Source organism: Apium graveolens, chromosome 3, assembly GCF_009905375.1.
Source record: "Apium graveolens cultivar Ventura chromosome 3, ASM990537v1, whole genome shotgun sequence".
Classification (NCBI taxonomy): Eukaryota; Viridiplantae; Streptophyta; class Magnoliopsida; order Apiales; family Apiaceae; genus Apium; species Apium graveolens.
In genome coordinates, this window is record NC_133649.1 from 30,620,308 (window position 1) to 30,636,522 (window position 16,215).

The following is a 16,215-nucleotide window of genomic DNA, read 5'->3' on the forward strand; positions in this document are numbered from 1 at the left end:
TACGAACACATCATATTATACATTTAAAATATTTTCAAACCGTCTAATTCATTAAAAAGTTGAAATTGTGAGAAATTGTGAGAAAACCGTCTAATTCATTAATAATTTGCCTAAAATGATAAAGTACATTTCTTACTCATCTTCACTTTCAACGTCAATACTATCATAACCATCTTCTTCTTCTTCTTCTTCACCTTGCCTTGCATTTTCTTCCTCTTCTTCACTTTCCACTTGTTTTGGTTGCTCTTGTTCTTCTTCTTGATCTTCTTCCATTTCATAGTGCGAAAAGTCAACAAATAACGACCTCGAGGAAAAATCTAACGCAATGGTATTTGAGACTTCTTCTTGAAGGGGTTCCACATCAACATCCCATGTTCTTTCACTGAACAATTGAGGTCTACATGTGATGATTGTGTGAATATTACTATCGGGATTCTTGACACTAGGAGCATAGTACACTTGTGTGGCTTGACTTGCTAGAATGTAAATATCATTTCCTTTTAGTTTTGAATTAAGATCAATTAAGAGCACTCCATTTTTGTGTTTCTTTACACCCCTAACATGATCATACCAATGACATCTAAATAAAATCACTTGATTTCCGCCACCATATGTTAGTTTGATAATCTCTTGCAAAGTCCCGTAGTAATTGCTTCCACTATCACCATAACAACTACCCTTCACAAGTCCCCCAGAGCTTGATTTTCCTAGGTTGAATGAGTATCCGTTGACCTTGCATCTTTTGTAAGAAAGCACAAACGAAGCTGGGCCTTGCAATAGGTATTGAAATTTTTTGTAGTTGTTTTGTACCTGAAATGGAATAATCACATAAAAACAAGTATATAAATATATTTTTATAATTATATAATTTGTGTATTTTATGAAATACCTTATTTTGAAACCATGTTGCGAAATGTGCCTTTAGCATTGTATCCATCTCAGTATCACTCAATATCAATGTATGATGCTTGCGAACCTCGTCTTCGAACATACTGAAAAAAGTAATCATACCATGTTAGTGAAGAATGTTTCAAAGTTTTAATTATGAATGAAAATATTTTATTACTTACGTGATGTAGAATGCCACTTCACGCATGTTAGTAAGAACATAATGTGCTGCAACATGTAGGGAATCCACATCTAAATGGTAACCTGTATATGCTCCGAGGAGCTCTACCGGATATGTAAATGCCTCAAGTTTATGCGGATCCCGTGAGCGATCATCAACCACATTACGACCTAGCAAGTTGTGCGCTGTCTCAACTCCTGACTCAAAGTACATGGAACAGAAATGTGTCAACTCTTCATGTACATATTTTTCTGCAATGGAACCTTCAACTCGTGCTTTGTTCCCTCCTTTTTGTTTCATTCTGCATTGTAGTCTTTCAATATTATACATCCATCGTGATGGGACAGGGCCGCCGAGTCTGCACTCTTCGGGTAGATGAACGGGAAGATGCTCCATTGGATCAAATAAAGCTGGAAAGAATTTAGTCTCCAAAGTACAAATGATCCTAGCTATGTTTTTTTCCAACTGCCTAATATTTGATGCGAGTAGTGTAGTTGAGCACAAGTCCTTGAAAAAATTTGAAAGATCACAAAGTACTTTGTGTATGTCATCCGGAAGAAGTTCACGAAATGCAGAAGATAATAACTTTTGCATAAATACGTGACAATCATGTGACTTCATGCCTTGAAATTTCAACTGAGCTATCTTACAACATCTCTTCAAGTTTGATGAGCAACCATCTGGGAGTTTCAATCGATGTACCCATTTACATAAAAATTTCAGCTGATCTCGGGTGAGTTCGTATCTAGCTCTAGGCCTTTGTCTACCATTCATCCATAACTCTTGCATGATGCCCATTGCCTTCAAATCTTCTCTTGATTTTGTGGTATCCTTCGTTTTGGCACTACATAAAATAGTATGAATTATATTGTCAAACACATTTTTCTCTGTGTGCATAACATCGATACAATGACGTAGATGCAATGAATCCCAATATGGTAGATCAAAGAAGCTAGTAATATGTGTCCAATTGTGTGAATCCCCAAAGCCATCTGCCCTTTCTTTGCTATGTGGTTTCCCTGGTGGTGGAAATGTGATTCCAGCACACATGTTATGGACAATTCGACCTTTTCATCGACTTCTTCGGCGTTTGTCTAGAAACCCCATATATAACCCATAAAAGCTGGACTTCCTGCTGTGTGGTAGTTGCTTGGCTTTAACTTCACCCGTACATACATGACAAGCCATCTTTCCGTGGGTTGACCATCCGCTAACCATACCCAACCCGGGAAAGTCACTGATAGTCCATAACAAGGCAACCTGCATCATGAAATTGGTCTTCGTAGAAGCATCATATGTCTGCACACCAACCTGCCATAAACTAATAAGTTCATCAATCAAAGGCCTAAGATAGACATTCAGATTCCTCCCAGGATCATTCGGCCCGGGTACTAGTAGTGTCATAAACATGTATGGATCCTTCATGGACATGGTATGTGGAAGGTTGTACACAAGTAATACTACATGCCATACTGAGTATACAGTAGAAGTAGCATTACTGTACGGGGGAAATCCATCAGTTGCAAGACCAAGCCTTATATTACGAATATCCGCTGCAAAATCCGGATAGTTCTTGTCAAATTCTTTCCATTCTTCTCCATCTGCAGGGTGACTAAGAACCCCTTCAGTCACAATTCTGTTCTTGTGATACTTCATATGTTGGGCTGTATGGGTAGACATGTACAAACGCTGTAGACGAGGAGCGATCTTAAAATATCTTAAGATCTTCCTCGGAATGGTATCACTCCCACCATTAATTGAATCTTTGTATCGGCTTAACTCACAGTACTTACAGTTTTCCAAATCTTTATCATCACTGTAGAACAACATACAATCATTCTCACATGCATGTATTTTTTCGTATCCCAAGTTCAGCTTCTTGACCATCTTCTTGACACCATAATAATTAAAAGGAAGTTTATGCCCTTCCGGAAACACATCTCCAAGTAAGAGGAGTAACTCATCAAAGGCCTTATCACTACATTTATTATGATTCTTCCAATGTAGTAATCTAGTGACAAATTTCAATTGTGTGTACTTGATGTTGCCCGGATATATTGGTTCTCCGACATTACTCACATTGTATAAGAATTTAGATGCTTGCTCGTTCGGCTCCTCGTGGACACTATTGATATATCCAAAATCTTCCCCTCTAAAGGCATCCCTCAACATCTCATATTCATCAAATACATCTTCGCGATCATTCATTTCTTCATTTCGTGAGCCACATTCTTTTTCATGATAATGCCATATGGTATAAGTCTCAAGAAAACCGACCGCATATAAGTGAAACTCGACATCGGAAATGAGTTGAAAGAGTTGATTGTTACATGTATTACACGGACATCTAGTCAAAAGTTCCGGATCATTCGGTTCCTTGCTATTTTTTATTGCAAATGCCAAGAAATCTTTAACCCCTTTATTAAATTCTTCCGTAAAACCATAACCACCGGGAATAATTCGTTTAGTGATCCAACTAGTATCATAAGACATCTACAAATGAAAATAAAATGCTACGTGAATAACATATAAGCACCCATATATATATTACATGTAAATATAAAAATTTAAATCACACATTTAAATGCATATAAACAATATAAAATAAGATTAAAATTTAATACATACATTGAAGATTGTAAAATTCGTTGTTGTTATGTCATCATGTATTTTGAATGATATGAAGATATATTTTTGTGAGAAAAAATAAGTGAAAAGAGTGAACTTTAAAAAGAGACAGTAATATTTTGCAAATCTTTACGACGGAAATAAATTTTTGTCGTAAGTTTTAATAAAAAATATTATTTTTGAACAGCTAGCCGGTGACATTTAATGTGAAAGGTGGGAAACTTACGACGGAACTGTTTCGTCGTAAATACTACTTACGACGACTTGATTTCCGTCATAATTTATAATTAAACGACGTCGTTATTATAATTAAATTTTAATTATCCTTTTTTGTAAATAAATTTAATAATAGAATAATAATAAATATTTTCACTTACGACGAAATATAAATTCCGTCGTAAAGTATATTTCATAAAATAATATTTTTTTATTAAAACTTACGACGGAAATAGTTCCGTCGTAAATACTACTTACGAAGACTTGATTTCTGTCATAATTTATAATTAAACGACGTCGTTATTATAATTAAATTTTAATTATCTTTTTTTGTAAATAAATTTAATAATAGAATAATAAAGAAATATTTAAACTTACGACGAAATATAAATTCCGTCGTAAATTATATTTCATAGTTGACTGATTGCACAGTTGACCGTAAGTTTAATAATAAAATAATATACTTACGACGGATTTGTTCTGTCGTCGTAAAAATTTACGACGGAATTTAAATTTCCGTCGTAAGAAAGGCGCGCACTTTTTTCCGTCGTAAGTTAACCGTCGTAAATAGCCAGTTTAAATTAGAATTTCAAACACTGCATTAAATAATAATTATTCAAAAACTAATTCAACAAGTTAATCAACACAAATTTGTAATAATTTAAATAATTTTGAATTATTATTTTTAACACTCCCTCTAAATTTAAATTTTTTAAATTTCTTCTTTACGAGCAATGTACTTCTCATCACCACAACATTGCAATGTAAAACATTTCTCTCCACATTTTCAACTAATATTTGTATTTATTCAAGAATTAGTGATGTACTTCCATCACCATTGAAGTAATTCTCTTCCGTTTTCTTCATGATACATATAATCATTGACTTACAATTTATTCAAGGAGCACTGATTTTTACTTCTCTTTCTATTTTTTGTTTCATGTTTCATGCATTTATCACCAACTTGCACTACTCTCCACTAACTTCTTTTGGTGAATATAATCTTCATGCATTTATCACCAACTTGCACTACTCTCCAATAACTTCTTTTGGTGAATATAATCACTAATAATTCAAAATTTATTTTTTTACCTTGGAGACACATTATTCACTAATTTCTAGCATTTCTTCATTCATTGACAACTATTTTTTAGCTTGATTACTCAATCGTCTTATCTTGTTAAATTTTTATAAAGATAGGAAAATTCATAAAAAGTAATGTAAAAATATTAAAAATAAACATAATTTTATTATCACATTCCTTAATATTAAAATACCTTTCCTAGGTTATATATGAAACAAACACACCTATAAATATAATCCTATCCCAAAGCATACATTACATTGAGCATGTAGAGCATCAAACTCCTCACTTGTTAGCTATAATATTTAGTGACAATGAAATATACTAAAATATTGTTCACTCTCATAGATGCTCCTCTTAGGTATAATTTTAGATTACATAAAAGAGTCATGCATGGCTTTTTGTTTTGAACAGGATTTTTGAGGCTACTTTTTGTATTGGATCAAATAGGATTTCACGTTTCAGATATTTTAAACATCTCTATGCACAACATCTTTACTTTGTGTTGCACTGAGTCATTGATAAATACTTAAATATTAAAATTCTATCTTTTTTCTAATTCAATTTTCAATTTTGATTTTCGATTTTAACTTAAATAATTAATTTGTTTCGATAAAATAACTGAAATTATTTCGGTTCACTTTTCAGTTATGATTTTTGCCCTTATTGAGTATTCGATAAATGATTATATATTGGTTCAATTATCAAATAACCGAATATTCAGCTCTATTGATTTGTCCAAAAAAATTAAATAGATTAATACTTTTTATGAAATATAAATGGCTAAAATTTGAAATAGTGCTCAATATTTACACTTTTATTATTACAGATTGAAGTATTTTTAACTATATATATATAAATATATATAAATATATATATATATATATTGCATCGGGCGTCGGCCAAATAAAGCGTGACACAAAATTGATATAAAAATTTATGAATAGTTTAGCTTATTAGCTGTGCATATAATTTGTACATCGGTGAACTAATTTATACGTTATTATAGATATTTTTTTTATCTATTTTTCCTAAATTATTTTTCTTTGAAATTCTTTTTAAAGATATATAAGACAGTTGCGAGACATGACTTAGTCGAGTATTATAAGCCCAATAAAACGTGACAATAAATCTATGTAAAAAATAGATATAATTTAGTTTATCGTGTTTGTCTATATATAAATATATGTTTATTGTGATATTTTGTTCAATATTATAATTGGCTTTTCTCGAATTTTATATAAATTTGGATTTGAAAAATATTATATCTTCATCACGAAGGGCATGATACTTCGTGTTTGAAAAGTTTCAGTCAGAACAGGTTACGTACCCTTCAAATCAGATGGTTTTGATATTCCTAAAATATATTCACAAAAATGACAAATAAAAGATTTTTTTATATTTTACTACTTAAATTTTTATTATCATGAACAATTAGTATTTTTATCTATAAATGTCTAAAACGGACCTGTGTCTAGGAAAATGTAAACCAAATTGTTAAATATAAAAAAATATGTAAATAGTTTATTTAATTGTATATACATATTTTTTTATCTAAAATATATTTCGATCACTAATTTACATGTTATGAATATTTTTCTAAACTTTTCCAAATAATTCATACTTTAAGATTAAAAAAATATTTTATAAGGCCGCCGCGAATCACAACTTTTTCAGCTAGTACTTATATAAAGAAGAAGACATGTCGTTTAATTAGCGACTCTCAAATCTTCTCATTCTTTTCTTCTAATTTATCAATTTTTTGAGTTACTGAATATCAAAAATTACAATTATCTTATATTCTCCTAAATGTATTATCACCATTCGTAATATTCTCTTAAAGTTTCTACAAAATATTCCAATATTTTTTTTCAAATTAACTTAATATCATAATATTCTCATAAAACTTTTACTTTCTCTTTAGATAAACTTACCATCGTGATATTTCCCTAATTTTGTTTAATACCATTTCTCTTCTTTCTCTTAAAATCAACTTATTATATTATATTTTTCTAAACTTTTTCTTTTAATTTTTACTCTATGAAATATTACAAAGACACACTACAAAAAAACTATTAATAGAGGTCACTCATTTAACATCGATTGTATTATTAACCGATGTTAATGACATTTTTAACACCAATAATTTGAGAAGTAAAAATAATCCGCCTCCCCCAAAATCCTTCCCCCCTCCCGAGTCCTCTTTCTTTCACTCCCCCTCCCCATGCTTCACCCATATCTCTCTTTACGTAGAATTGTAAGTCAAAACCCTAACTTTCTAAATTTATACCTTATCATCAAACACCTAATCAAACCGTAACTTTCAATTACATAAACTGTAACTTTGATTTTCAATCAAATCGGTCGATTTTTGTCAATTGGTGTAAAGAAAGTTCCAATCAGTCGATTTGTGTTGTTATATTGCTCGAATCTCGCTAAATTAGTTAGCTCATTTCTAATTTCATTACAAATTTCAATTTTTGGGTTCTAATTCATTTTATTTAACACATTTTTGATTATTTGGCTTGGGTTATGTACAAAATAAGTGATTTCTAATGATTATTGGTTCTCTTAGTATCTTTTTCTTGTAATTGATGTTTGTGTCAATGTATTTTTTAAGATGTTTTTACCTGTTTCTTGTTATTTTTCAATGTGTGTATACACAGGACATGTATATTTTTTTGTGTGTATTTGTAATCTTATTCTCTTAGTGTTTTTTTATTTGTAATATTGTAGTGTTAGTGTTAGTGTTTTTTGTGCATTCAGATATTTCATGTTTGTGAAATTTGAATTCACTCTCTTATTTCTTGTTATTATTTTCTTTAGTATTGATATATTTTTCTGTTCTTATTAGAAAGTGTGGGATTCAAATGCCTTGACAAAAAGGAGTTGCTGACTTTCTTTACGAGGTTACTTCAAGGAAAGACTAAGTCAACTCACCCTTCGTGTGGTTCCCAACTTCGTTATTTATCGGTAAGGTTCTTATTTTTAGTGAAAGCAATAGAAGATACAATTTTTGTGCAGAATACATTTTTTGATACATTCTTAATGGAGTAATGAGAACAAACTTGAATTGGTCACTCTCAATCAATCAGAGGTAACATTTTTGCTTCCCGGTAAATTTTGGATATTTGCCGCAGTAGGTGGAGCAAGATCCTGAAAATTTGCTCCATCAGAGGTACATTCTTTTAAAGGTATTCATCTTGGTGGTATATGTTTTTGATATTTTTTTTATTCCTGACCATTACAAACACTCGACGATAAAAAAACTAATAATGTGTTTAGTATGGTTTGACAATGATTTGGTTAGTAGAAAATGGTCTGAATTTGTATTTATCATATGGTCATTTACAAGCTTTATTGTATTGGTATCCAAGATGGTTTTTTGTGAAAGAAATATTAATTAAGAGACTGGACTTCAACATATTTACCACAACGCCATATGTGGGCTACTGTAATGCAAGTGTTACAATTACAAGGAGCGTTATATTAGTTAGTAAATTTTGTCCTATTATAACACCTCTCAGTTATTATTACAATAGTTATAACGCTAGTGTTGCCGAGAAATGTCGGTGTTACATAATATGTAATACCAATACTCGGTGTTACGTTAGTTACTTTTTTTTAATTTTTAGAAATATTAAAGTAAAAATATTACCTTAAATTAGTATTAAAATTATTTTATGGTTTAATTGTGAATGAAAAATATAATATACAGTAAAATAAAATTTATAAAAATAATTGTTCGTAAATACAAAAATTATTTTAGTAGTTTTTATTTATAAATAATATTTTGATAATTAAAATTAAAAAGTTAAATAATAAAATTTTAAAAATGATGCACGTTTACTAGGTGATTTATTGGGCGACATTTCCCCCCTAAATGATTTATTGGACTTGGACAAAACTCACTCCTCAGACAAACACTCTCTCCCTCACAACATTCTCTCTCGCTGAGTCAGTTTTTTTCTCTCTCAAACCTCACCAGAAAGTGCTCGATCTCTTTCCCTCTCTCTCTTTAAAGGCTGTCTTTTGAACAAATCGAAGACTTAGTATTTTAATAGACATATCCATGGCTCGAGCGATTACTAATTTTCACTAGTACATAAACTGTCATTTACGTCCGTTGAAAAAGGTAATATACATTTTTTTTCAGCAAATGCGTATGGAGGAGACATATAAAGTGTACAATATATATATATGTCTGTTGGATAACAGACACATATGTGTGTCAGGTGTCTGTCCTGGACAAACATATATGCTACAAGACAGATGCATAAAGTTATACTTTATACAGCTGTTTCTACCCAACAGACGCATAAAGGTTGTTGTATATGTCCCAAACAGATGTATAAAGCAGAACATCAGATGCATTATGTAATAACTTAAATGTCTGTTTTGGTGGAACATACACAAATAGTGATTTTGATATTTTATTTTTTACTCCTGACCATTACTAACACTCGACGATAAAAAAACTAACATGTTCATTATGGTTTGACAAGGATTTGGTTACTAGCAAACGGTCTTAATTTGTATTTGTCATATGGTCATTTACAAGATTTATTGTATTGGTATCCAAGATGGTTCTTTTGCGAAAAAAATATTTATCAATAGATAAGACTTCTAACATATCTAGGATTAACATCACAATGCTCGTTTTCCAAAGGATGTCATAATGGAGGTGCTGAAGCTATCAAGACTACGAATTTCATTTTGACTTGATAATGTTGTATATTGGACAATTATGTTTTTGATTTCGTCAATGTTTTATATTTGAATGCTTTGTATAAGCTTGATAATAATAATCAAATTTTTGGTCATTTCTATGTGTCTTATTCTACCTATTTTTGTTTTTTGTATTTTTGGTGCATGAATATGTTTGTGTATATATATATAATATTATAATAGTTAAATATGTTAAGACAAACATCGGTTATGACTGATGTCTTAATATGTCTAACACATCATTTCCGTTTACATGAGTGTTAGATTATAGTTTAATTGATATCGATTCTTGTATTCTATTTGATGTCGTAGCATGCCTAATACATCCGTTACTTAGTTAGAAATGATGTATTATATAGTATTTCACATTGGCCCCGAACCGATGTCAAAATTGGGGACTTTTAACATCACCCACCTAGACGTCGGTTTTCGAAGTTCTTAACATCGGCCCAGAATTGATGTCTATTGATGTTTTATCAGTAGTAACAAGTATCTATAAATATTTATCAGCATTCATAATATTCTCCAAAGGTTTCTAGTACATCTTCCATTAAGATTTTTGATATCTATTCACCATCATAATACTCACCTAAAACTTCTCTTTTCTCTTTAAATCAACTTACAATGTTCATATTCTCCTAAAATTATTATTTTGAATGCCATTATTCCCTTTCTCTCAAAATCAACTACTATATATATATTTTATTTTTTATCCAATAAAATATTACAAAGACAAATATCTATAAATATATTTTTAAACCATTTATCCGGTTTCTCCTAAAATCAACTTACAAACATATTATATATTCCTAATTTGTTTTATTAATTTTTAGCCAATAAAATACACAAACAAGTATTTATAAATATAATTTTTCAATATAATTAATCATTATCTCTCTTTATTATATTATTATAGTTATGTAAAGGATAAGATGAAGGCGATAAGGTGGCACCTCTCATATCGTTTCAATCTATTTTTATAATTTTTTCAAAATTTTACATTAAATAGAAGGGTTTATCACACCTTGACCCTTAAAGTTTCACCGAAAATACACAGGAATCATCAATGTACAAAAACATATCTCCGCGTCATTGAAGATTGGCTTTTGTCCGTTTTTCCGGTTCCCAAAGGCAAAATCAACATATCGGTGGTCAGGCAGAGGGGTAATCTCGAAATTTATGTGTAAGGATGTCAAATATGCATACTTCAAGGCCTAGTCTATTTTTTTCTATAACTTCTTCTCCTTTTTTCTTCGTCAAATGATACAGACTTCTTTATTAAAAAGTGGTTTTATGTTATGGTTTACTACTAGTAAAACTGTAGTTATGTCTATAGGCTTCTCATGACAGCAATTCCTTTGGTCATTTTAAATGAAGGAGCAAGTGGACAGTACCCCGGGTCTACAGATTTAGCAAATAAACAAGCTATCAAATGGGGATGACGTTCTTGATTGTCAATTTCAAATGACGAAGGATGTAACATAATTTTTTTAGGCTCTATAAACCTTTTATCTGAAAGATGGAACCTCAACTACTGAAACTTTCATTAACCTAAAATAAAACATCCCATAATTTCGAAATTTTTACATATCTTATGCTTGTAGCTTTTAACTTTCTGTTAATGAATGGGTATATCTAGCACATTACACACTCATAATAGTTATGTTTTTAAATATTTACGACAACCGTGATATCTAAGTCTCAGCAAAATGTATCATTGTCGGAATCCTAGAAAAAAAGTGTAGGAAACCATTTATTAATTTATAGCTTTAAATTAGGGGCCAAACATAAAAATGTAGTTATATTTTGATGTTATGAATAACTTCAACTTAATAAACTATATGGTTGGTAATCATTTGGATGGCTTCACTTGAATGCACCAATCTTGCTCTTGTCATCTGGTTGGTAATCAGGATCTGTAGCATCTACTCGTGGTTCACCACCTTATTAATCTCCCAAAAATTCTTCTAACGAGTTTGTTAATTTTCTCTAACCCCATCTTCCATAAGGCATCCTACCTAGTATAAAAGAGGGTATTGGATGTGATAGATATTGTTGTCTACGACTTGAGCAAAGATAGTTAAAATAATCCGACATGAAAGAAAGTCATGATTCAGTCTTCAACTAGTGTGGTTCTTATAAATTTTAAGGAGATGAAAGACAACTACAAATTTCTTAATGAGATTGAGGACGAAATCAGTGACATTCAATACCTTAAATTCCCCACTGGTGCTACAGAGGTTATATCAAAGCTATAGGTATTCAAGCTACCTTCCTATCTAAAGCTTTTTCAGAATGAGTTCACGAATCAAGCATGGGACTACTACCTTGATCCATATATGGAACTGAACCTATTAGCTGTTGGTTATGTAGTTAATGGAACCGAATCAGTATTCTACACTACAAACACACGTTATTTTCTTAAAAAGAGCAATGAACAAGAGAAATGAAATATTTTTGCTGAATGTGTTAATGTGTAAAAATGAACATATTTCATGGGCTAAGTTATAAGAATAAATAAGGAAATTGCTTATTTACCCTCAGCCGATACAACTAAAAGGTCTTTGAACGGAAAAAGTGTCGGGATGTACAAAAGCCATACTTCAATGGCACAAAAATATGTTTTGGTACTTTGAGGGATCCCTTGTGTTATGGATTGAAACTAGGTAGTATTAATTACATACGTGTGTCCGGTGTATGTCCTCGACAAGCGTATATACTACAAGACAAATGCATAAAGCTTTACTTTATACGGATGTTTCCACCCAACAGACGCATAAAGGTTGTTGTGTATGTCCCAAACGGATGTATAAAGCAGAACATCAGATGCATTATGTAATACCTTAAATGTATATTTTGGTGGAACATACACAAATAGTAATTTTGATATTTTATTTTTTACTCCTGACCATTACAAACACTCGACGATAAATAAACTAATAACATGTTCATTATGCTTTGACAAGGATTTGGTTACTAGCAAATGGTCTTAATTTGTATTTGTCATATGGTCATTTACAAGATTTATTGTATTGGTATCCAAGATGGTTCTTTTGCGAAAGAAATATTTATCAGTAGACATGACTTCTAACATACCTAGGATTAACATCACAATGCTCTTTCTCCAAGGGATGTCATAATGGAGGTGCTGATGCAATCAGGACTACGAATTTCATTTTGACCTAATAATGTTGTATATTTGACAATTATGTTTTTTGATTTCGTTAATATTGTATATTTGGATGCTTTGTATAAGTTTGATAATAATAATCAAATTTTTGGTCATTTATATGTGTCTGATTCTACTTATTTTTGTTATTTATATTTTTAGTGCATGAATATGTGTCTATATATATTATTATAATATAATAGTTAAATATTTAAATACAGACATCAGTTATGACTGATGTCTTAATATGTCTAACACATCATTTTTGTTTATAGGAGTGTTCGATAGTAGTTTAATTGATATCATTTCTTGTATTCTACCTGGTATCGTAGTATGTCTAATACATCAGTTACTTAGTTAGAAATGATGTGTTATATAGTATTTTACATTGGCCCCGAACCGATGTCAAAATTAGGGACTTTTAACATCACCCACCTAGATATCGGTTTTCGAAGTTCTTAACATCGGCCTAGAACTGATGTCTATTGATATTTTTCCAGTAGTAACAAGTATCTATAAATATTTATCACCATTCATAATATTCTCCGAAGGTTTCTAGTACATCTTTCATTAAGATTTTTGATATCTACTTACCGTCATAATACTCACCTAAAACTTCTCTTTTCTCTTTAAATCAAATTACAATGTTGATATTCTCCTAAAATTATTATTTTGAATTCCATTATTCTCTTTCTCCTAAAATCAACTACTATATATATTTTAATTTTTATCCAATAAAATATTACAAAGACAAGTATCTATAAATATATTTTTAAACCATTTCTCTGGTTTATCCTAAAATCAACTTATAATATTATATTTTACTAATTTGTTTTATTAATTTTTAGCAAATAAAATACACAAACAAGTATTTATAAATATAATTTTTCAATATATTATCTCTCTTTATTATATTATTATAGTTATGTAAAGGATAAGATGAAGGCGATAAGTTGGCACCTCTCATATCGTTTCAATCTATTTTTATAATTTTTTCAAAATTTTACATTAAATAGAAGGGTTTATCACACTTTTACCCTTAAAGTTTCACCGAAAATACACAGGAATCCTTAAAGTACAAAAAACGTATATCCGCGTCATTGAAGGTTGGCTTTTGTCCGTTCAGCCCTATTTCCGATTCCCAAAGACAATATCAACATATCGCAGGTCAGGTAGAGGTGTAATCTCGGAATTTATGTGTAAGGATGTCAAATATGCATACTTCAAGGCCTAGTCTATTTTTTTCTATAACTTCTTCTCCTTTTTTCTTCGTCAAATGATGCAGACTTCTTTATTGAAAAGTTATTTTATGTTATGGTCTACTACTAGTAAAACTGTAGTTATGTCTATTGGCCTCTCATTGCAGCAATTCCTTTGGTCATTTCAAATGAAGGAGCAAGTGGACAGTACCTCGGGTCTACTGATTTAGCAAATAAACAAGCTATCAAATGGGGATGACGTTCTTGATTGTCAATTTCAAATGACGAAGGATGGAACATGATTTTTTTAGGCTCTAAAAAGCTTTTATCTGAAAGATGGAACCTCAACTACTGAAACTTTCATTAACCTAAAATAAAACATCCCAGAATTTCGATATGTTTACAGATCTTATGCTTGTAGCTTTTAACTTTCTATTAATGAATGTGTATATCTAGCACATTACACACTCATAATAGTTATGTTTTTAAATATTTATGATAGCCGTGATATCCAAGTCTCAGCAAAATGTATCATTGTCGAAATCCTAGAAAAAACTGTAGGAAATCATTTATTAGTTTATAGCTTTAAATTAGGGGCCGAACATAAAAATTTAGTTATATTTTGATGTTATGAATAACTTCAATTTAATAAACTATATGGTTGGTACTCATTTGGATGGCTTCACTTGAATTCACCAATCTCGCTCTTGTCATTTGGTTGGTAATCAGGATCTGTAGCATGTACTCGTGGTTCACCACCTTATTAATCTCCCAATAATTCTTCTAACGAGTTTGTTAATTTTCTCTGACCCTATCTTCCATAAGGCATCCTACCTACTTTAAAAGAGGGTATTGGATGTGATAGATGTTGTTGTCTACGACTTGAGCAAAGATAGTTAAAATAATCGGACATGAAAGAAAGTCATGATTCGGTCTTCAACTAGTGTGGTTCTTATAAATTTTAAGGAGATGAAAGACAACTACAAATTTCTTACTGAGATTGAGGACGAAATCAGTGACATTTAATACCTTAAATTTCCCACAGGTGCTACAGAGGGTATATCAAAGCTATAGGCATTCAAGCTACCTGCCTATGTAAAGCTTTTTCAGAATGAGGTCACGAATCAAGCATGGGACTACTACGTTGATCCATATGTGGAACTGAACCTATTTGCTCTTGGTTATGTAGTTAATGCAACTGACTCCGTATTCTACACTACAAACACACGCTATTTTCTTAAAAAGAGCAATGAACAAGAGAAATGAAATATTTTTGCTGAATGTGTTAATGTGTAAAAATGAACATATTTCAAGGGCTAAGTTATAAGAATAAATAAGGAAATTACTTATTTACCCACAGCCGATACAACTAAAAAAGTCTCTGAACGGAAAAATTGTCGGTATGTATAAAAGCCATACTTCAATGGCACAAAGATATGTTTTTGTACTTTGAGGGATCCCGTGTGTTATGGATTGAAAACTAGGTAGTATTAATTACATATGTGTGTCAGGTGTCTCTCCTAGACAAACGTATATGCTACAAGACAGATGCATAAAGTTATACTTTATACAACAGTTTCTACCCAACAGACGCATAAAGGTTGTTTTGTATGTCCCAAACGGATGTATAAAGCAGAACATCAGATGCATTATGTAATACCTTAGTTGTATGGTTTGACAAGGATTTGGTTACTAGCAAATGATCTTAATTTGTATTTGTCATATGGTCGTTTACAAGATTTACTGTATTGGTATCCAAGATGGTTCTTTTGCGAAAGAAATATTTATCAATAGACAGGACTTCTAACATACCTAGGATTAACATCACAATGCTCTTTTTCCAAGGGATGTCATAATGGAGGTGCTGATGCAATCAGGACTACGAATTTCATTTTGACTTAATAATGTTGTATATTTGACAATTATGTTTTTGATTTCATTAATATTGTATATTCGAATGCTTTGTATAAGTTTGATAATAATAATCAAATTTTTGGTCATTTATATGTGTCTGATTCTACTTATTTTTGTTTTTTATATTTTTGGTGCATGAATATGTGTGTATATATATTTATAATATTATAATATAATAGTTAAATATTTAAACACATACATCGGTTAT

The 16,215-nt window shown here is 30.8% G+C and overlaps 1 protein-coding gene and 1 long non-coding RNA gene across 3 annotated transcripts; one reads left to right on the forward strand and one right to left on the reverse strand.

Moving 5' to 3' along the window:
* Positions 1-2,140: 2,140 nt before the first annotated feature.
* Positions 2,141-3,562, reverse strand: LOC141714063 (uncharacterized). Its single transcript, XM_074517606.1, has one exon. The coding sequence runs from the start codon at positions 3,560-3,562 to the stop codon at positions 2,141-2,143; it is 1,422 nt and encodes a 473-aa protein (XP_074373707.1).
* A 3,609-nt stretch (positions 3,563-7,171) lies between these two features.
* LOC141710647 (uncharacterized) lies at positions 7,172-14,492 on the forward strand. Of its 2 annotated transcripts, none has more exons than XR_012571001.1 (3): positions 7,172-7,254; positions 7,852-7,970; positions 14,261-14,492. It is a non-coding gene; the product is annotated as an uncharacterized LOC141710647 (long non-coding RNA). The 2 variants fall into 2 exon arrangements; XR_012571002.1 differs by lacking the exon at positions 14,261-14,492 and adding an exon at positions 11,076-11,187.
* Positions 14,493-16,215: the final 1,723 nt, after the last annotated feature.

What these genes read in the sequence shown, in the direction of transcription:
- LOC141714063 (XM_074517606.1), bottom strand. Translation starts at nt 3,562, where the DNA reads ATGTCTTATGATACTAGTTGGATCACTAAACGAATTATTCCCGGTGGT.